The 23,187-nt window shown below is 39.7% G+C and overlaps 1 protein-coding gene across 4 annotated transcripts in view; it reads right to left on the minus strand.

Annotated features, from left to right (window-relative positions):
- LOC124621858 (eye-specific diacylglycerol kinase) overlaps positions 1–23,187 on the minus strand; it is a 637,666-nt gene that overhangs the window by 40,824 nt on the left and 573,655 nt on the right. For all 4 annotated transcript variants that reach the window (XM_047147315.1, XM_047147314.1, XM_047147313.1 and 1 more), the window contains one exon: positions 5,919–6,076. In XM_047147315.1, coding sequence (XP_047003271.1) covers positions 5,919–6,076 — 158 coding nt within the window. The remainder of the gene's footprint in view (positions 1–5,918; positions 6,077–23,187) is intronic.

The raw sequence follows: 23,187 nt of genomic DNA on the forward strand, positions 1-23,187 counted from the left end.
GCAGTTAAGTGGCTGGTACTAAGCCACATACTGGCAGGAAATTTTCTGTGGCATGAGCAGGGCTGAATACAGCACATCTGCAAGACAGGACAATGGACAGGCAGCTGACTTCTCCTTCTTACACTTGCTGTTTAGGCAACTATTCTGCGCTGCCGGAATTCCATCCAAGAGATTCACAGTGGACTCTGGAGCCTTCAATCCATCACGATCCTGCTGATGTTACAGCAGAAGAAGAAGGAGCTTTGAATTCATTATGCACTAGTTGGAATTCTTAGACTACTTTTCAGCTGGTACAAGCAGAGCTTGCTTCGAGAATGGAGTCTGAACCCTGAAGATCCTATTCATGGTCATCCGTATGGCAGTTACAAGGCAAGCGGTATGCATTTTTCAACAACAGCAACCACAAGACGTTTCTTAATAATCAACCTTCTTAAAATGTTGTAATGTAACCATTGCCTAGGACCCATTTTATTTTTCATGTCACTACAATCACTCTAAATATTGTTATTTTATAATAGTCTGTTCCATCCGTTCTAGTCTTAGCTCTTTGTTCCACAGATCTGATGATGTGTAAGGCAAAACATGTCATATGAAGTATAATAAAATGGATTTAGTGACAAGGTCTGTTACTGAACTAAACAATGAAAAACTTTATGTCCAAAGTAATGGTGTATAATATTTCTAGCCTATTGACAATTTTTTCAACAATTTTCAAAAGCTTATGCAGATTGGTTAATTATAAAGTGAAACACATCACAGCTGGTTTTATAGTCTAGCGCTTTTCAACCATCCATCCTATCTTTGCCATGTAACTTTTTTTTTATATAACATAACTCTTAACACATTCTTTTTTTTCTTTCCTTTTTTTTTTTTTTTTTTTTTTTTTTTTTTTTTTTTTTTTTTTTTTGGGAAATGATAAGTAATTGTAGTGCTTTATGTGAAAGATAAAATAAAATGAAACCTAAATGGGGTTTTCTACTTGGAAAGTTTCTATTTTGGAAATAAAAAAAGGCCTAGGGGCCAGGTCTGGAGAATACAAGGGATGAGGCACCTCAGCCATTTCATTTTTTGTGCAATAGTCATGCACAGGGATGAATGTGCAGGTGGATTATCATTATGCAAGAGCCACGAATTGTCTCGCCACATTTCAGGCCGTTTTGTTCTCACATTTTCGCAGGCATCGCAACACATCCCAATAGTGCCATCAATTAACAGTTTTTCCCCCGAGGCATTACTTCATGATGACCTAATCCTTCAAAGTCAACGAAAACCATCAGCATAGCTTTGACATTTGACCTGATCTGGCGAGCTTTTATTGGTCTTGGAGAACCTGGCTCGACCCATTGTGAAGGATGAACCTAGGTCTCAACATCATAACCACAGACCTATATCTCATCACCAGTTATGATTCTCCTAAGCAACATCTCATTCCAATTTGCAGGGTCCAAAACCTCTACAATGACTGCGAGGCGAAGGTCTTTCTGGTCTTGACTCGTGCGCCATGGAATGAACTTGGTGGCAACACGATGCACTCCAAAATACTGTGTCAGGATTTCATGGCATAATCCAACTGAAATATTACATTCCTCTGCAATCTCTCAGTCAGTCAGTCTTGATTGGCATGCACAATTTCGTTGCCGTTCCTAACATGAGCATCATCGTTAGACGTCAAAGGGCTTCCTGAATGAGGATCCTCTTTCGTTTCCATCCAGCCATTTTTAAACCATATGAACCGTTTGTAACACCAAGAACGGCTTAAGCACTTATCACCGTAGGCTTCCTACATCACTTGGTGTCTCTCTCTAAAAGCTTTCTTGAGTTTCACACAAAATATAATGCAGACACATTTCTTCTCTAGCTCTGTCATCTAGAAATTTGCAAACTGTGTGACACAACACTCTACACAACACAAAACTGAATTTGCTCCAAACCATTGGCACGAAATTACGAATGTTCCAGAATTTTTTGAACAGGCTTTGTGTTATCACTCATCAAACAGATGAAGTCACAGTTGCCACTTTATATGCCCATGGTCTAGGGGTAGCGTCTTTGATTCATAATCAAAAACGTCTTCGGTCCCGGGTTCGATCCCCGCCACTGCCTAAATTTTGATAAATAATCAGCATTGGCAGCCGAAGACTTCCGGCATAAGAAGTCAGCCTCATTCTGCCAACGGCCTTGTCAAAGAGGGCGGAGGAGCGGATAGAGGTTCAGGGCACACTCCTGTCCTAGGGGTGGGAAATTGCCCCTAAAGGCGGAAGAATCAGCAATGATCAACGACATGAGAATGCAGAAGGCAATGGAAACCACTGCATTAAAGACACGTAATGTGTATCCACAGGACATGTGGCCTGTAATTGAAGAAGTGTCATGATGATCTCTCCATTGGCAAAAGATTCCGGAATAGTCCCCCATTCGGATCTCCGGGAGGGGACTGCCAAGGGGGAGGTTACCATGAGAAAAAGATTGAATAATCAACGAAAGGATAACGTTCTACGAGTCGGGGCGTGGAATGTCAGAAGCTTGAACGTGGTAGGGAAACTAGAAAACCTGAAAAGGGAAATGCAAAGGCTCAATCTAGATATAGTAGGGGTCGATGAAGTGAAGTGGAAAGAAGACAAGGATTTCTGGTCAGATGAGTATCGGGTAATATCAACAGCAGCAGAAAATGGTATAACAGGTGTAGGATTCATTATGAATAGGAAGGTAGGGCAGAGGGTGTGTTACTGTGAACAGTTCAGTGACCGGGTTGTTCTAATCAGAATCGACAGCAGACCAACACCGCCAACGATAGTTCAGGTATACATGCCGACGTCGCAAGCTGAAGATGAACAGATAGAGAAAGTGTATGAGGATATTGAAAGGGTAATGCAGTATGTAAAGGGGGACGAAAATCTAACAGTCATGGGTGACTGGAATGCAGTTGTAGGGGAAGGAGTAGAAGAAAAGGTTACAGGAGAATATGGGCTTGGGACGAGGAATGAAAGAGGAGAAAGACTAATTGAGTTCTGTAACAAGTTTCAGCTAGTAATAGCGAATACCCTGTTCAAGAATCATAAGAGGAGGAGGTATACTTGGAAAAGGCCGGGAGATACGGGAAGATTTCAATTAGATTACATCATGGTCAGACAGAGATTCCGAAATCAGATACTGGATTGTAAGGAGTACCCAGGAGCAGATACAGACTCAGATCACAATAAAGTAGTGATGAAGAATAGGCTGAAGTTCAAGACATTAGTCAGGAAGAATCAATACGCAAAGAAGTGGGATACGGAAGTACTAAGGAATGACGAGATACGTTTGAAGTTCTCTAACGCTATAGATACAGCAATAAGGAATAGCGCAGTAGGCAATACAGTTGAAGAGGAATGGACATCTCTAAAAAGGGCCATCACAGAAGTTGGGAAGGAAAACATAGGTACAAAGAAGGTAGCTGTGAAGAAACCATGGGTAATAGAAGAAATACTTCAGTTGATTGATGAAAGAAGGAAGTACAAACATGTTCCGGGAAAATCAGGAATACAGGAATACAAGTCGCTGAGGAATGAAATAAATAAGAAGTGCAGGGAAGCTAAGACGAAATGGCTGAAGGAAAAATGTGAAGACATCGAAAAAGATATGATTGTCGGAAGGACAGACTCAGCATACAGGAAAGTCAAAACAACCTTTCGTGACATTAAAAGCAACGGTGGTAACATTAAGAGTGCAACGGGAATTCCACTGTTAAATGCAGAGGAGAGAGCAGATAGGTGGAAAGAATACATTGAAAGCCTCTATGAGGGTGAAGATTTGTCTGATGTGATAGAAGAAGAAACAGGAGTCGATTTAGAAGAGATAGGGGATCCAGTATTAGAATCGAAATTTAAAAGAGCTTTGGAGGACTTACAGTCAAATAAGGCAGAAGCGATAGATAACATTCCATCAGAATTTCTAAAATCATTGGGGGAAGTGGCAACAAAACTACTATTCACGTTGGTGTGTAGAATATATGAGTCTGGCGATATACCATCTGACTTCCGGAAAAGCATCATCCACACAATTCCGAAGACGGTAAGAGCTGACAAGTGCGAGAATTATCGCACAATCAGCTTAACAGCTCATGCATCGAAGCTGCTTACAAGAATAATATACAGAAGAATGGAAAAAAAAAATTGAGAATGCGCTACAATCAGTTTGGCTTTAGGAAAAGTAAAGGGACGAGAGAGGCAATTCTGACATTACGGCTAATAATGGAAGCAAGGCTAAAGAAAAATCAAGACACTTTCATAGGATTTGTCGACCTGGAAAAAGCGTTCGACAATATAAAATGGTGCAAGCTGTTCGAGATTCTGAAAAAAGTAGGGGTAAGCTATAGGGAGAGACGGGTCATATACAATATGTACAACAACCAAGAGGGAATAATAAGAGTGGACAATCAAGAACGAAGTGCTCGTATTAAGAAGGGTGTAAGACAAGGCTGTAGCCTTTTGCCCCTACTCTTCAATCTGTACGTCGAGGAAGCAATGATGGAAATGAAAGAAAGGTTCAGGAGTGGAATTAAAATACAAGGTGAAAGGGTATCAATGATATGATTCGCTGATGACATTGCTATCCTGAGTGAAAGTGAAGAAGAATTAAATGATCTGCTGAACGGAATGAACAGTCTAATGAGTACACAGTATGGTTTGAGAGTAAATCGGAGAAAGACGAAGGTAATTAGAAGTAGTAGAAATGAGAACAGCGAGAAACTTAACATCAGGATTGATGGTCACGAAGACAATGAAGTTAAGGAATTCTGCTACCAAGGCAGTAAAATAACCAATGACGGATGGAGCAAGGAGGACATCAAAAGCAGACTCGCTATAGCAAAAAAGGCATTTCTGGCCAAGAGAAGTCTACTAATATCAAATACCGGCCATAATTTGAGGAAGAAATTTCTGAGGATGTACGTCTGGAGTACAGCATTGTATGGTAGTGAAACATGGACTTTGGGAAAACCGGAACAGAAGAGAATCGAAGCATTTGAGATGTGGTGCTATAGACGAATGTTGAAAATTAGGTGGACTGATAAGGTAAGGAATGAGGAGGTTCTACGCAGAATCGGAGAGGAAAGGAATATGTGGAAAACACTGGTAAGGAGAAGGGACAGGATGATAGGACATCTGCTAAGACATGAGGGAATGACTTCCATGGTACTAGAGGGAGCTGTAGAGGGCAAAAACTGTAGAGGAAGACAGAGATTGGAATACGTCAAGCAAATAATTGAGGACGTAGGTTGCAAGTGCTACTCTGAGATGAAGAGGTTAGCACAGGAAAGGAATTCGTGGCGGGCCGCATCAAACCAGTCAGTAGACTGATGAAAAAAAAATTTCAATTTTGTGCTTTGTAACTAAAATGTTATAATCAAATTAAAAGGTACAAACTGCTTGAGCTCTCAATGGCGTTAAGTTAAGTACTAAATGCAGTAGGAATTATTATTATTATTATTATTATTATTATTGCTGTTGTTGTTGTTGTTATAAACAATGTAATATACGAGACTAGAGTTTCCATTGTTTTGTTATTATTATTATTATTATTATTATTATTGTTGTGTTTCTTTTCTTGCAGAATTTTTTTCATAGCACCTGTAAGTGAATTTATCAATGATTTTACAACAGTTTATTTGTCCTATATATATATATATATATATATATATATATATATATATATATATATATATATATATATATATAGACACACACACACACACACACACACACACACACACACACACACACACACACACTTACAGGTGCTTTCGTTCGGTAAGTCACCTCCAGAGGGTAAGTAGTCATTCCAATCCCGGGAGCGGAAAGACTTACCTTAGGGGGGAAAAAAGGACAGGTATACACACGCACATATCCATCCACACATACAGACATATGGAAATTACTCACTTGTCATTGTCTGCCATGTTGAGTATTGATGCTGGAGCACATGCAATCAGGTACTTCACAATATCCTTGTGACCATATCTAGAACCATAATGTAATGCCGTCTGTCCATTAGAATCAATGGACAGCAAAGAATATCCCTGGGAGTGCAGATTTTTGAGCTGTAAATGAATCAAAAGATTACTTTGTTAAGTCTGAGGAAATGCAAGAGAATATGTATAGTCAGTGACTTTATGCTGTACTGATCTATTCCATTGTGTTTTACAATACAGTTTCTTCAATATGATGATGATGATAATGAAAGAACGAAAAGCATGTAAATCTGTGTTTCTGGACTCTTCTATTTCATATAAGAAAACTACTAGTAATTAGCTATAATATTCAGTGTACATTGCATTAAAAATCTGGATTTACATCTACAACAATACTCCCCTGGACCCCAATAACACTTGTAGCAAAGGATATATAGCGCACCTCTTTCCTCCTATCCCATTCACAAACAGAGCATGGGGAGCATGGCTGTCAGTACATCTTTCACAAATGTTTATCATAGTGCCATTAAACAAAATGTATTGGGGGAAAAAAGTAATATGTTTCTTGATTCTCGTTGGAATATGTACTTTTGTAATTTTAACAGTGGGCCTTTCCATGACAGACTCTTCTCCTCTACACTCTCCCCACAGAAAGTTTTGAGCATTTTTGTGGCAGACCGATACTGACTAGGAAGATTCATGGAAGAGCTGTATCTCTCTTTAACCCAATTTTTAAGGAAATAACTGACGAACACCACGAGTGTTGTGAGATGAATATTTCACTAAATACCCACTTTTGTATTCTTACAACTGGTCTGTTTGGCAACTGCCTTTGCCCTCACCAGATTTATGAGATGATTCCAAATTAAATCACTCAGCAAGTACACCCAAATAATGGACAGTGGTTGATTGAGTGATTTCTTAATGAAGGTGTAATTGAAAAGAAATGTGAACATACAACTTTTTTCAGCAGCAACCAGCAAGGCTCGAAATAGTAATCCTGCTCAGAAAATTTCTCTCCATATCTTCACAACATACAGTTCCAAGACAAAACATTGTAATCACTTGCTTAATAGCATGTCAGGCCCTTTTGAAACACAATATAGCAGCAATGCTGCAATGCATGGATTTTACAAGACCTTGGTAGGCTTCCAGAGGCGAATGAAATCACTTTTGTCTATGGTGAAGATAAGCTACTTTTGCACTGCACATTGAGCATTTACAGCTCTCGACGGGGGCAAAAATAAATAAATAAATAAAACCAGTATTATGACTTCCCTCTATGCAAAAATGCCATCCTCAGTCTCACTCAAGAGCTACAGAGATGCCTATCACACATTCAGGCATGTAGAGAGTAAGTCAGTACTCTAAAGGAATGTTTAGACAGTATCACTCTCAGAACATGGATATGTGTTTTCCACCAGCTGAAGGTCCACTCAAATGTTTGAAAAAGTAATTCTATTCAGAAAATTTCCCTTAGTACCTTCATAACATACAATGGTGAGCTAAACATGACCGCCTGCTTAATAATGTCTCAGTCCCTTTTGAAACAATGTAGCAATGATTCGATTCTGCGATTTTACGAATCCTTAGTGGTTTCCAGAGGTACATTGCACCAGAGTTCAAGAAACTTCCATAGATTTTGTGGCAGTGGTTTGTAGGTGCAGAACTTGTGCCCGATAGTGTCCCAGATGTTTTCCATTGAGTTCAGATCAGGTGAATGTGGTGGCCAAGCCATCAACATGAGATCACTACAATACTCCTCGAACCATTGCAGCATGATTCTGGCTTTGTGATGCAGTCAATTATCCTGCTGGAAGATGCCATCAGTAATGGGGAGACATCGGGTATGAAGAGATGAGATGGTATACAAAAATGTTCATGTAGTCCATAGCTGTCATGGTGCCTTTAATCATTACCACAAGTCCCATGTCAGCCCAACTGAATGTTCTCCATAGCTAAATACTGCCCACATCTGCCTGCATCCATGGCATGTTGTACGTTTTGAGCAGCCATTCACTTGGATGATGGCGTATCCACAAACGACGATCACCCTGCTGCAACAAGAATCCGACCAGGAAAAATGTTACCATTAATCCAAGGCTCAATCTTGATGACCCTATGTCCACAACAATCATTATTGATTTTGCTGACAGGTCAGCAAGAGAACATACAGGAGTCATTTGCCACGGAACCCCATGTTCAACAATGTGCGCTGAACTGTATTCTCTGAAAAATTACAGCCAGAACCAGCATTGTACTCTGTCAACAGGTCTGTCACAGATCACCACCTATCCTCCTTTGCAAAGTGGGCAAGCCTCCAACCTCCCCATTCTGTGATGACATGTGGATGTCAGACACCTCGTTACTTACTTATCCTTCAACCAGTTTTCAGGGAAGCAGCTTCACTGTTTCAGATATGCTCATTCCTGGAAACTGGGCCATAATAATCTGTCCTTTATCAATGTTGCCTATGTCCATGTCCGTGGATACACCGGTTCCCGTGAGATCACCGAAGTTAAGCGCTGTCGGGCGTGGCCGGCACTTGGATGGGTGACCATCCAGCCGCCATGCGCTGTTGCCATTTTTCGGGGTGCACTCAGCCTCGTGATGCCAATTGAGGAGCTACTCGACCAAATAGTAGCGGCTCCGGTCAAATAAAACCGTCATAACGACCGGGAGAGCGGTGTGCTGACCACACGCCCCTCCTATCCGCATCCTCACCCGAGGATGATACGGTGGTCGGATGGTCCCGACAGGCCGCTTGCGGCCTGAAGATGGAGTGCTATGTCCATGTCGCCTATGTCCATGTCGCCTATGTCCATGTCGCCTATGTCCATGTCGCCTACGTCCATGTCGCCTACGTCCATGTCGCCTACGTCCATGTCGCCTATGACAGTGGATTTCCCCATTTGTGGCTGGTCTCGGCACCAGAATGATTCATCCCTGCTCTGCTTACACAAATTGCTTACCACATCACTTCACAACGGCACCAAATGCCATTCAATCTCATCATGGACAGTGATGATAATGTTTTGGCTTATCAGTGTATTCTTCAAGTTTTATGCACAGTTGAATCTTTTCAACTGACTTTGCACAGGCACTGCAGAATTCCTCATTGAGAGAGTATTCAGACACTTCATAGACTGAGTCAATTCTGATAACTTAAAACAATACTCAGGTGGTTTCTTTTCAATTACTGAAGGAAGGTATGAATATCAGAGTTTAAAACCCCATCAACAAGGAAGTCTTACATATGAGCAGAAACTCACGTTAACAAAGTAAATCTGTCATGTCCTTTGGAAAAAACCTTCTCAGGTTCATCTAAAATGATTTACGGAAACCATAGCAGACTTTTGTCTAGATGGCCAGTTGGGGGGTTTGAATTGCTGTCCTTCAGAATTGGAGATTAGGTGAATGAATGAGTATCTGAATTAGGAAATACTCCAGAAATTGTAGCATTTTGGCTAAAATGCCAGCAGAGGTTCTTCCATAGAGGAACAAGTTTGCAAACAGGCCAACTTATGTCTGTATGGTAATCTGAAGTAGCCATATTGAAGCATATGAATTTGTGGTTAGTATGAAACCTTGAATAATCATTGTAATATTTTATACAATTTCATAAGAACTTTAAATTGGTGTTTCTCTTTTTTTTATTTTTGTTTTTGGACATATTCCTTGTTCTTTGAATGTTTTTTTTTGGATGAGTATAACTAGGGAAGTTTCAGATACATGAATACATCTTTGTTTCTAGCTCAAGTTGGTGCATATAAGTTACAGTTATAGTTGTGGGAATTAAATGGTTCCCAATTTTACATACCCATTATTATTATGACTACAAACTACATTTGTAAATGAAACTAACAACTCGGCCAAAAAGGTCACATCTGATCAGTATGATCTTACATCTTTTAACCCTCAGTACAAACCCCATCCATTCTTATCCACAGGCTGACACATCTCAAAACAATATGCCTTGTGTTCCTCAGTCAAATAATATTGTATCCAGACCACAAATCTTCATGAATTTAAGGTGCTCATGGATAATCTTAGCAATGACTGCCACTCCAGTACCAAGAGTATAATGGAGCGTTGGTGAGAGCATTGGGTATCCCTTTCAGACATCCTCCAAACATAAAACAATTTTTTCAGCCACTGTTGCTGAGCACAAAGACAAACTTTTATTCTCAGGAGGACTTAACCCATGTTTATATCCATGAACCCAACTAAAACCCATAGTCATGACGGATGGAGAATGCCTAAATATACTATAAACAATCTCATTCAGCACTCTGATCCATACAAAAATCATTTGTGAAATTTAAGCTGGCATTGTATAGATTCCTTTATAACTCCAAGACTGCGAGTGATTGAATATCATATGGAACCACACAAGGAAGATACTTCCACAACATCTAATGATTGTATATTACTGAAACTAGCAGCAACAGATTGAACTGAATGTTTTAACGGTGTGCCCTTCTAACAAGCGGAACGCTTTCACAGTGGCCCTTCAACTGCTTAAATAATGCTTTCCTCCATATTATCTTTCATAATTTGTTTAGTTAGTTTTTTGATAAGAAATCTCATTTTCAATGCTCTTTTGACCACAAAATTTGCTATGTACAGCCAACTACATAATGGAGGTAAAAAAATCTACATTCTCAGTGCTGTCCAGTACAGCACACTCTCTCCAGTCCTTAAAGGGACAATGAGGATTGGCTCAAATGGTTATTTCAAACTTAGACTGACTGCACACTGTCACTCTTTGGGAAGAAGGAATGCCAATACAGAAAGTTCCCCACCAAATTGATGCAGACTGCCAGAGACAACATCTTCAATATATACTGTGCAGATTATGAAAGTTCATAGCCATGGGTACTTCCCATTATATCATGTATTAGGATTTTTTCCTGTTCCATTCACATATGGAGAACAGGAAGGATTACTGAATAAAATATTCTCGACTTTCTAGCTGTGTCGTCTACAACCATGGGAATGACTAATTTAATGTCTCTTGCGTGCACATTAATTAGTCTCATCTTGTCTTCACACCCTCTTCAGGAGTGATACTTAGGAGGCTATAGCATTGTTGTAAATGCTAAATAGATTTTCACAGAGCAGTTGGTGTCTTATCTACAAGCATCTGCTAGTTCAAATTTTTCGACATTTCTGTGACATCCTACTGCAGGTCAAAAATCCTGTCATCATTTACACTGTTCTTCTTTGCATACACTCAATATCACTGTTAAACTATCCGGTATAGGGTAAGTGTTTTTTGGTAAGTCATACGAGAGTCCTCTATAGACCAACAGCATTGTTTCTGCATCCTACCAATGAACTGGAATCTACCAAATGCTTTACCTAGGATTAAGCCCCTGTTACCACTCCATTTCATATCCCTATCAACAGTTACACTCAGGTATTTGTATGAGCTGACCAATTGCAATTTTGACACATAGATATTGAAGCCATGGAGTACTATGTTTTTGTATTTTGTAAAATACACAAGTGATGTTCATACATTTCCTAACATTTAAAGCCAGTTTTCAGTCTTTGTACCACTAAAAAATCTTGCCTAGATCTGACTGGATTTTTTTTTTTAACCAGATAACTACAACTACTGGGGAAAGTTAAGGCTTGCTATTCATATTGTGTGCTATGTCATTAATATACAACAAGAGTCCCAACACACTTCCCTGGGATATGCCTGACGTTACTTTCTATGTCAGCTAATGACTCTCCATCCAAGATGGCATGCCGTGTCCTCTCAATCAAAAATTCTCAATTCAGTCACAAATTTACATTGATATATCATATGCCCATTCTTTTATTAATAATCAACAGTGAGATACTCAGTAACATACTTTTCAAAAGTCCAGAAGTACTGCATCCAAGCCCAGAGGTACTGCATCCACCTGATTCCCTTGCTCTATGGCTTTCAGCACATTATATGAGAAAAGTATAAATTGGATTTTGTATGTTTGAAGTTTTTGGAATCAAGAAAGTCATTCTGTTCAAAATACTTCTTTATGTCTGAGCTCAGGATGTGTTCTACGATTCTACAACATATGGATATCAATGATATAGGCTGACAGTTTTGTGGATTACTTCTGCAACCCTTCTTCTTGATACGTGTGACCCACCACTAGGCATAGACTTTTTTTTTGTTGCACTGAATCTATAGCACTTTAGGTTTAAAAGAGGGGCTAACTCAGTCACAGATTCTGTATATAATGTGATATGGATTCCATCAACCATGGGGCACAGTTCAACTTCAGCGATTTTAGTTACTTCTCAACACAACTGACATTAATATCCATTTCATTCATATTTGGAGTAGTGCAAGAATTAAACTGTGGCAGTACTCATGAATCATCCTAAATAAAGGAAAATTTGAAAATTAAATTCAGAATTTGTCCTTTTTCTTTGCTTGCCTCCATTTCATTTCTTGTATCATGTGGCACTGACACCATCACCACAAGAGAAATTTGTTTGAATGCATCAACCTTTTAGAAGATTAAAGAACAAAGTTTTTAAACTTCTTATCTGTTTACTTGATCAACAATGTCAAAAGGTAGTGAATGCATTGAGAACTATGGATAATTAAAGTCTGCTCTAAACATGACTGCATGAGTGGGGAATATACACACTAGCAACCTCAGGTTTTCTACAGACTTTTTCTTTACATCTGGGGTGAGTGGTGGTAGACAGAAGGACACCATTATAAGTTTGCACCAACCCTTTATACTGAGTCTTGGCTGAACAATCCTGTATGCAGTTTCAATTTCAATCACTGAATTTGAGCTTCTTGTCTATTGTGACAAATATGACACCTTCATTTCCTTATTAACCTTTCCTTTCAATGCACATTTAGATTTATTTCTGAAGTCTCACTGCTATCAAATTCAGATTTTAGCCAGCTTTCTGTACCTAGTATTATGTGGCATCCGTTGCTTTTTAGGATCGTTTCAAACTCTGGGATGTTGTTACATATGCTTTGGCAGTTCATCATTAGGTTTTCAACAATACATTCTGCGAGCAGGACTTCTGTGGGTCTTACACAATTATTCCAGAGTCTTATAATAATCTGGACTAGATTGAGAGTTGACTAATCCTTTTTTCTTAAAAAAAAGGAAGGAAAAAAGAAACCAACAACAACAACAAACTGTACATGCCCCACAGATAGATACATAACTGATTAACAGATTCTGATGCACAATGCATGTCCAACCCATTTAGGGGGACCCTAAAGGCCTCAGCCCTATGTTCCAGTTCAATGAAGTCACAGCCTTGCTTGTTGAAGAACCTTCAAAGTCTCTGGTTGAAGACTTCCGCTTGACTCGGAACCAGTGGGCACAATAAGTTCTGGCACAGTGCTGCAGGTAGTGAACTTTGTTAAAGCTCCATGGGGAAGGCTGGCCTTCTCAAACTTCTCTGCCAGTTACTGGAATGATCTAACTACAACTTCAGAATGCAGACAACAAGCTTTATTCATTTCAACGTACACCACAACTTGCAGCTGGTTATACCTTGTTCCCTCAGTGTTTGCTGGAACAGCCCCTTGAACAAGTTGAACAACATCCTAAGCATACACACTAAAAGGTGACTGTGTTTTCCCTTGTTTCATTTCCCCTACGGGATACCATTAGTCACCACGCATTTAAACTGCCAGTGATTAACAGATGCCTATACTTTGGCACCTGCTTCCCTCTGACATGTGACACAGCAACCTTCTGTACAGGTGGAGTACATCCCACTGGCTTAGTTTAAATTTCAGTGTGAGACAGAACCACATACTTCTTGGTAAGAAGAACAACATAGTTCTTTGATTTCTCCCTTATCCCTGCTTCCCTGCACAAGATCCCAAGACGTACCACTCACTCATCACTTGCAGTCTAGTTGTCAAGTAGTGACAGGTCCTGTATTTCCTAGGAAGGAGTTGTATCCAAAGGAGGGCACAGCACTAGAGTTACGTTTGCCATAATTGGGTCTGCATTCTGACTGTATTTTTGAAAACTAAATAACTACAGCCAAACATGAAATTAACCTCACTAATTCTCTTCATATTCAGGATCTGTTACACTACAAGGATTACAACTTCCCAAAAATTTACTTTTAATAAAGAAAATAAACACCACAGGGCTAATTACCTGAATGTCGATACTACTAGAAAAATTTTAAGATAGCATAATAATGTAGTTTGCAACTATAGCCCGATTCATACATGATGGCAGTCCATGCAGGTTGAGGTATGAACAGGGATTTTACTGTTGCTGGTTCCAAGCCACAGTTGCAGTACATGCATGGAGGGACTTTGTGCTTGAAGAAAGCAAGTACCCTGCAAATTACCTCGCTTGCTTGCTTGTACAGAATTTGTCACTTGCCACCATCATCATCCATGACAACTTGCAACAAATGGGATAAAAATTCACTAAATAACCAACTATGATCACATTTAATGCTTGCACTAGCTAAGTGTTCACAGCATAGCACTCGGAACACTGCCAACTGCGCACTGGCTTTCAGAGAATGCAAGACGTCAGGTGAGCAGAATGAGCCTAAACTCTACTGTCATTGTTCAGGACTCTTAACTATAATAATGTTGTATGAATATTTCATGGTACTCAAAAGCTTTGAAGACCCACTCACAGATAACCCAGTGCATTAATGTGTCACTTCCACAATTTGAGACGACATGGCAGCTCCAGGTTAAATCTGCCCAGTGGATTAACAACATGGGTTGGTGTGCCAGCCAGCCTGAATGTGGTATTTAGGCAGTTTCTCACATCCAACTAGGTAAATGACTGGTCCAGTTCTCACATCACACATCAGATATTTGATGCACAAACATTTCGAAAACTTTTTTGAACTTGAAGATGTGCTTTATTCTAGACACAGACAGATAGGATCCAGGAATTCTATCCCAGGAAGATGAGGTGGCATCAGGAAGAGCATCCAGCCACTCACAGTCAGTAACATTGCTTCAGTCACAATTACAATGTCCATCCCTTAGTTGAATCGGACAAGGCAACAACGATGATGTTGATGATGATGATGGTGATGATGATGGTTTGATGTGATGTGATGATGACGAGGAAGAGGAAAACTCATAAGCATTTGAAAATAAGCAATTTATTGTCATACACACCCAACGGAGAAACAAATGATAAATATTGTCACATATTGTCCCACTCATACACAAAGGAAAACAAGAAGCTGGCTTTAACATGTAAACAAATGCGTGAATTTCACATTTTTTGTAATTAGCCAATTTACTGACAACTTCTACACTAGCATGGCAAAGATGAAGACTGTAGCATCGATTTGTCCCACAGAAAATATCGCAAATCGTGGAGAATAACAAAGCATGTCTTCCGCTTGATGTCATTTGAACATTCAACTGCTGTCATTAGATTGAAAATATTTAAGATCTGCATTACAGTGGTCACCTACACTCAACAACACCAGCTCATAACTATTACATACAAACCGTGAGTTGCCTTTCTGAAGGCAACCGAGAGGGTTTTGCTATCACAGAAAATACGCAATCGTCCCCACAGGATCAGTCTCACATCTAGGCATCCATTACGAACAACAGAGCATTGTGGTGTGTGAAGAAGCTAGGTCAGGAAACAATGAGGCTGGAACCTGGATCAATGGCATTATTCTCCATTAACTAGTGGGTGCACCTTTTGTCTTAACACCTGGTAATCGCTGTTGATGAGTATCAAGATGGCCATGTACTAATGCATGTCTCAACTGTGCAGTCCAACAGGTTCAGCAGGGAGCTGGGTGTGCAATCTGTCATGTTTTGGGCTGTTATCATATACAGATGGCAGTCATCTCTCATCACTCTCCAGAGTAATTTAAGGCTGAGCAGTATTGGGACAAGATCCTCCAATTAAATTTCCCACCCTAAAGTCAACAGTTCGGCGATGGGTTAGTCTTTTCAGATGATAATGCACAAGCATACCATGCCCATCTCAAGAACACCCTCTGCCACAATGAAGGAATCAACCAAATGAAATGATCTGTGATGTCTACAGAGATGAACCCAAATGAACTCACTTGTTAAACAGTGGGACACAGTTGAGTGGTAATGTCTATCAGTCACTGCACAGCATGTCAAGTACAATTCAAGACTGTTGCAATGCATGAAGTTAATAAACATAGTACTGAATGTTAAGCGGCATTAGATTTAGATTTCACTGATGTGGAAAGATGTGCAACTTCGAAGAGACTGCCTTTAATTATTGTTATTATTTTGGTTTTGTTTGACAATAATTTTTCCCCTCTTTATTCCCAAAGGCTTAGTCTTATTTCTTGCCGCCCTTGACTCTAAGCTCACAGGTATTTGCAAATATGATTGCGGTGCAAAACGTTTTTTTAGCCATTTACAAAAGTTAGTTATGCAGAGGTAGAGAAACAAGCCAACAAGACAACTAAAAAGGAACAGTAGTGGCTTTCCGGCTGACTTACCATTGCTTTAACTCTGAATAGAGTATAGTTAATGGCTACTACTATACTTATCCTAAAACTATGAATGATACAGATCTGTCATATTTCTATGAGGATTAGTGGTAACAACCAAGACATTAGCAATATTAGCATTAATGCATAAGTAATAAAAATTTCAGGTATCAAAAGCAATGATACAGAAAAATCTGTGCCTCCACGATTAGATAAACAACTATAATAAATCAAGCATCACACATTGATTCTTTCAAATACGAAAACATAAATTTTGTAGGATCTTCAGTTATTATCAAGATGGCTCCACTATCCTGTTCCCAAGGAGGAATGGGTGCCATGTCTTTGGCCATTTGCCAACTACTTCTGCAACCAGACATATACCCACAGCCAGTGAGTCACCAGGCTCCAGTTGTCCGCCAGAACCAATCTACACAACTGCCAGCCAGTACTGGCACGTACATGAACACACATTTTTAAACTTTCAAGACCACGATCAAAACACGCTGGCTTGCTGTCCATGGTATCTGCTGCATCCTCACTGCAGCAGTGCGCACCTCAATGACCATGGTGCTGCAAGCAAGTCACATGCAACATGCTGATATTCATCCGCCTGCCTATTTAACACAGCTTAAGACTAGCAGTCAGTCCTTCTTACACTTTGGGCTATATGCAGGCTGCACTAAGCAGCTCATCCTGCAGAGCACACACTGAGCTTCCTCAGTTAGTCCATCCATGTCGAACCAAACACCACCCAGGATTTGCGGATTTCAGCAAAGTTACTTGCCAAGTGTTACCTCTCCTTGTAACTCACTAAAGAACTGGATGGTTGTTGGGATTACTGATTACATGGTTATTTGTAATACGACTATAATTACTATAAATATAACAATCGTGGTGAATCTGTTAAGAAAGGCAGAAATCACAACTACAACTAAAGAGTTGTTCAGAATGACATTTAACATTTACTCTTTGACAATTCTTACGTACCAATCACACATAAAATAAACATTTGAAAATAAGTTAGTATTTTTTCTCTTTGACCCCTTTTCGATAAGACATATGAGATTTTGAACTCGGGAATGTGCATGTACTACAGCTGCAAGGATATTTTAACAAACAAACAAACAAACAGATGACTTTTTAATGAGGAACAGAAAAACATAGTATAGAGGAAACCTACCCTCCAATAAACTAGATTATTGTCTGAAGGAATCTACACAATGCTGTTCTATAATCTCATGTTAAAGCCATGTGATACATGATCATCAATGAAAAAACAGCAACAAACAAAAAATTATACAACATCCACGTCAGCACAACTTTCATATGCAGATTTAGATGTAGATGTAGTCTCATTAATGCACTAATTCACAGGTTAATCTGTGGAGCAGCATCCTAGATCTGAAGGTGACTTGTGAACATAAATCGTACAACCCCAAATTGCACTGACATAAAAGAACTGGTAAGGCTGCAAAACCCATGATCGAAGAACAATTCATTACTTTGGAAGATAGGACATAAGGTGTAACAGAACAGCTCAATGCACCTCTTTTTGTCGGCAAGTATTTGAGAATCTGAAACAAAATATTTCACAACACGATCCGAAGAGATCAAAATTGGAATTCCGCATTTATTATAATTTTACTGTTATAACCAAGATAATAATACATTTTACATACAGAAATAAAACACAGAGTTGACATAAGATTAATTACTTTATGGGACACACAATGATTTTTGATACATTTTAGTCGTTTTCATATTTAAATTTATAAATACACTCCTGGAAATTGAAATAAGAACACCGTGAATTCATTGTCCCAGGAAGGGGAAACTTTATTGACACATTCCTGGGGTCAAATACATCACATGATCACACTGACAGAACCACAGGCACATAGACACAGGCAACAGAGCATGCACAATGTTGGCACTAGTACAGTGTATATCCACCTTTCGCAGCAATGCAGGCTGCTATTCTCCCATGGAGACGATCGTAGAGATGCTGGATGTAGTCCTGTGGAACGGCTTGCCATGCCATTTCCACCTGGCGCCTCAGTTGGACCAGCGTTCGTGCTGGACGTGCAGACCGCGTGAGACGACGCTTCATCCAGTCCCAAACATGCTCAATGGGGGACAGATCCGGAGATCTTGCTGGCCAGGGTAGTTGACTTACACCTTCTAGAGCACGTTGGGTGGCACGGGATACATGCGGACGTGCATTGTCCTGTTGGAACAGCAAGTTCCCTTGCCGGTCTAGGAATGGTAGAATGATGGGTTCGATGACGGTTTGGATGTACCGTGCACTATTCAGTGTCCCCTCGACGATCACCAGTGGTGTACGGCCAGTGTAGGAGATCGCTCCCCACACCATGATGCCGGGTGTTGGCCCTGTGTGCCTCGGTCGTATGCAGTCCTGATTGTGGCGCTCACCTGCACGGCGCCAAACACGCATACGACCATCATTGGCACCAAGGCAGAAGCGACTCTCATCGCTGAAGACGACACGTCTCCATTCGTCCCTCCATTCACGCCTGTCGCGACACCACTGGAGGCGGGCTGCACGATGTTGGGGCGTGAGCGGAAGACGGCCTAACGGTGTGCGGGACCGTAGCCCAGCTTCATGGAGACGGTTGCGAATGGTCCTCGCCGATACCCCAGGAGCAACAGTGTCCCTAATTTGCTGGGAAGTGGCGGTGCGGTCCCCTACGGCACTGCGTAGGATCCTACGGTCTTGGCGTGCATCCGTGCGTCGCTGCGGTCCGGTCCCAGGTCGACGGGCACGTGCACCTTCCGCCGACCACTGGCGACAACATCGATGTACTGTGGAGACCTCACACCTCACGTGTTGAGCAATTCGGCGGTACGTCCACCCGGCCTCCCGCATGCCCACTATACGCCCTCGCTCAAAGTCCGTCAACTGCACATACGGTTCACGTCCACGCTGTCGCGGCATGCTACCAGTGTTAAAGACTGCGATGGAGCTCCGTATGCCACGGCAAACTGGCTGACACTGACGGCGGCGGTGCACAAATGCTGCGCAGCTAGCGCCATTCGACGGCCAACACCGCAGTTCCTGGTGTGTCCGCTGTGCCGTGCGTGTGATCATTGCTTGTACAGCCCTCTCGCAGTGTCCGGAGCAAGTATGGTGGGTCTGACACACCGGTGTCAATGTGTTCTTTTTTCCATTTCCAGGAGTGTATTTGCAGTTTGAATTATTTAAATTATGCTTTTGATTATGGTTTCCATAATTAATAGAAGGTAAATTAATAGCAGCATATTTTTCTTCATGAAATATTAACAAAAATTAAGCCTTGGTTATACTCATTATATCAACAGTATACACATTTCTTTGTAGTGAAACTGTTATCTCTGTTCTCGTCAACAAGGCGTGCATGTAAGTTTTTGGTGCAGTAAGTTAGTTGTACCAGAGTTGCTCTTGCAGGTCGTAAGTCATCAGTTGTAGTAGAGAGTTGGAAGGACTGTGTTAAAATGCTGAGAGATTAGTAAATGTGTTTTGAATAAAGTACACAATCCTGCAGCATCTTATTATTTATTTAATGAATAGGCAGAGTATCTAACACCTTGATCATAGCCATTGCAGAAAGGAATCAACCACTGACAAGGCAGTGGTCCAATCTGACATGTCAAAACTTACCCTGAAATTTTTCATGCAGGAAGAATACACTGAAAGAAATGACATGTCAAAATTTTAGTTACTAAGACAAACTGCACGTATTAAAAAAAAGTTATAGTTACTCATTTCTTCTGCATGAAGAACTACTTGCACATCAGTTTGTACAACCCTTCCTGCCAGCACATGGCTCGACAAGTAAGCAGACACAGCCGTGAGAAGAGTCCAAAGTGCACACACATTAAATCATACCAAAAATGACAAATCATAATTTTTTTTGAATGACTTGCAGTTCATATTGACAGCTAAACTGTTGCAGAAATGTGGTTGTTACACAAATGACTTGCAGAAGAAATAAAATCAAGGCAGTATGTGATGTTACATTACAGGTGACTTCCATCAGTTGGGACTTTAATTTGTTGACATTAAATACTTTACAATTCCTGTAGCACAGTTCTTATGATAATTTTTGAATAATGTATATTTTGCAAACAATGAAACAGTACGTAATAGGAAAGATGGTGGCATATATACATGTTGTAGAAAACTGCTCCGTAAACTACGAGTTTTTATCATTAGTGAAGTGTCGCTCGTGTGGTAATTTGTTGACATTAAATACTTTACAATTCCTGTAGCACAGTTCTTATGATAATTTTTGAATAATGTATATTTTGCAAACAATGAAACAGTACGTAATAGGAAAGATGGTGGCATATATACATGTTGTAGAAAACTGCTCCGTAAACTACGAGTTTTTATCATTAGTGAAGTGTCGCTCGTGTGGTGAAAAAGTGAAAACCGGTGTTAGAACATGTCCAGTAAAACATATATGGTATCACTCAAGCTGCTTCGCGAAAGTAAATCGCAATAATGTATTTTCGTGTGACTTTGCTTCTGTTAGCTCCAGCATAAACAATCAGCTTAAAAATCATAAATACAAATACAGAGGAACACCAGTGTCAGAAAGTATATTTTTGATGCCAACAAGTAAAGAAGAAACAATTAAAATAGTGAGTAGCTTAAGGAATTCCCATGCAGCAGGATATGATGGTCTTAGTCTGGACACTCTTAAGAAATGTATACATAAAATTGCATCACCTTTATCAACAGTTATTAAACTCTCATATGGAAGATGGTCTATTTCCAGATGAGTTGAAAACTGCTCAAGTTGTGCCGATTTTTAAAAAAGGAAACAGGAGTCTAGTGGAAAATTTTCGACCCATTTCTGTTCTTCCAATAATATACAAAATCTTTGAGAAAGTAATATACATAAGAATCTGGAACTTCCTGGTATGCAAAAAAGGATTTCTAAGGGGCAGTATGGGTTTGTCAAGGGGTCGTCTACCATTACAGCAGCATCCAACTCAATCGAAGGTGTCACTCAAGCAATAGATAATAAAGAACATGTATGTGGCATCTTTCTGGACTTACAAAAAGCATTTGACTGTGTTGATACGATCATATTGCTGGACAAACTGTGGAACTATGGCAGTCGAGGCATAGTTCATAATCTGATGAGGTCCTGCTTGACAAATGGGAAGCAGTCTGTGTCTATTAGCACTACCGAGGGAGCATACAAATCAAACCCCACTGACATAAATTTTGGTATTTCACTGGGGTCAATATTAGGACCACTTCTTTTTATTATTTATGTTAATGATATTCAGTCCATAACAAACCATGCAACAGCTATCTTACATGCAGATGATACCACGTTAATATGCTGCAATCCAAGCTATTCTCAGCTCGAAGTGGAATTCAATACTGCAGCAGGCTTAATTCTGCAGTATTTTAATGAAAACAAACTAAACTTAACCACAAATAAATCTGTCTATATTGAATTTGATCTTGGGAGGCAAAAAACTCATGAAAACCAAATCTTAATGGGTGACGAATACATTAAAAAACAATACTTGACCAAATTTCTTGGCCTGACACATGATGGAGAGTTAAACTGGTCTGATCATGTGAATTATATGTGCAAAAAGCTATGTACTACCATATATGTCCTAAGAAAACTGACACCTTTTTGTAACATCACCACTCTGAGGCAAATATATTTTGCACTATTTGAATCCCATCTAAGCTATGGGATAGAGGTATGGGGATCCAGCAGTAAAGGTAATATGAAAAGTGTACTTATCTTACAAAAGAAGGCACTTAGAATTATGGGAAAGAAATGTGCCAGTGTGTCCTGCAGAAATTTGTTTAAAGAATTTAAAATACTAACTGTTCAGAAACTGTATGTGCTGAAGATAATCATTATGGCAGTAAACAGTAACAAAACACTTAATAAAGAAATACACGGTCACAACACTAGAGGTAGAGAGAGACCCCACATCATATATCATAGAACAACACTTTATGAGAAAAGCCCTCACTATGCAGGCATAAATCTACTGAATTGCTTCCATCCTAATATCTCCAAATTGCCCATTATAACACTAAAAACTAAATTAAAATTATGGCTCTTAAACAATCTTGTATATTCAATAGATAAGTTTCTAGATTTAGTACATTCGTATGTTGGAGACCATCTATCTAAAAACATATGTAACCTCAGACCTTAGACTGTGTCATAAACTGTAAATATTTGAATCTCAGATATGAATACTGTGTCACAAACTATAGATTCCTTAATCTGAGTATGGGAATAACAAATTTTTTTATGTATAGTTCATATATGTAACTCTGTTCTCTCAACTAAATTTAGAAAACGTTGTGTAGATAAAAGTGCCAGACAATAATATCTAACCCTAGTAAGTAAGGCTCTGACTTTTCCAGAAGACTGGAACAAAAAAAAAACCTTTTTTTTTAATCAGTTGATGTTGGAACAAAATAAATAAACAATAAATAAAATAAATAAATAAATTATTCCCAGTATTCATCACAAACATACTAAGTGCCAACTGGATGACAAAAACAAAACATTTTCCTTACACCACACACACACACACACACACACACACACACACACACACACACACACACACACACCTGCTAAAAGAAAAATTAAAGCTTCAAGTACTTCACAGTAATTACTAGTTTTATTTAGACGGAACTGGAATGGAGTAAGAAGTGGTCATCACAGTTGTTCTGCATACTGTGTGGCATACCAGACATACTTGGC

Source organism: Schistocerca americana, chromosome 7 (assembly GCF_021461395.2).
Source record: "Schistocerca americana isolate TAMUIC-IGC-003095 chromosome 7, iqSchAmer2.1, whole genome shotgun sequence".
Lineage (NCBI taxonomy): Eukaryota > Metazoa > Arthropoda > Insecta > Orthoptera > Acrididae > Schistocerca > Schistocerca americana.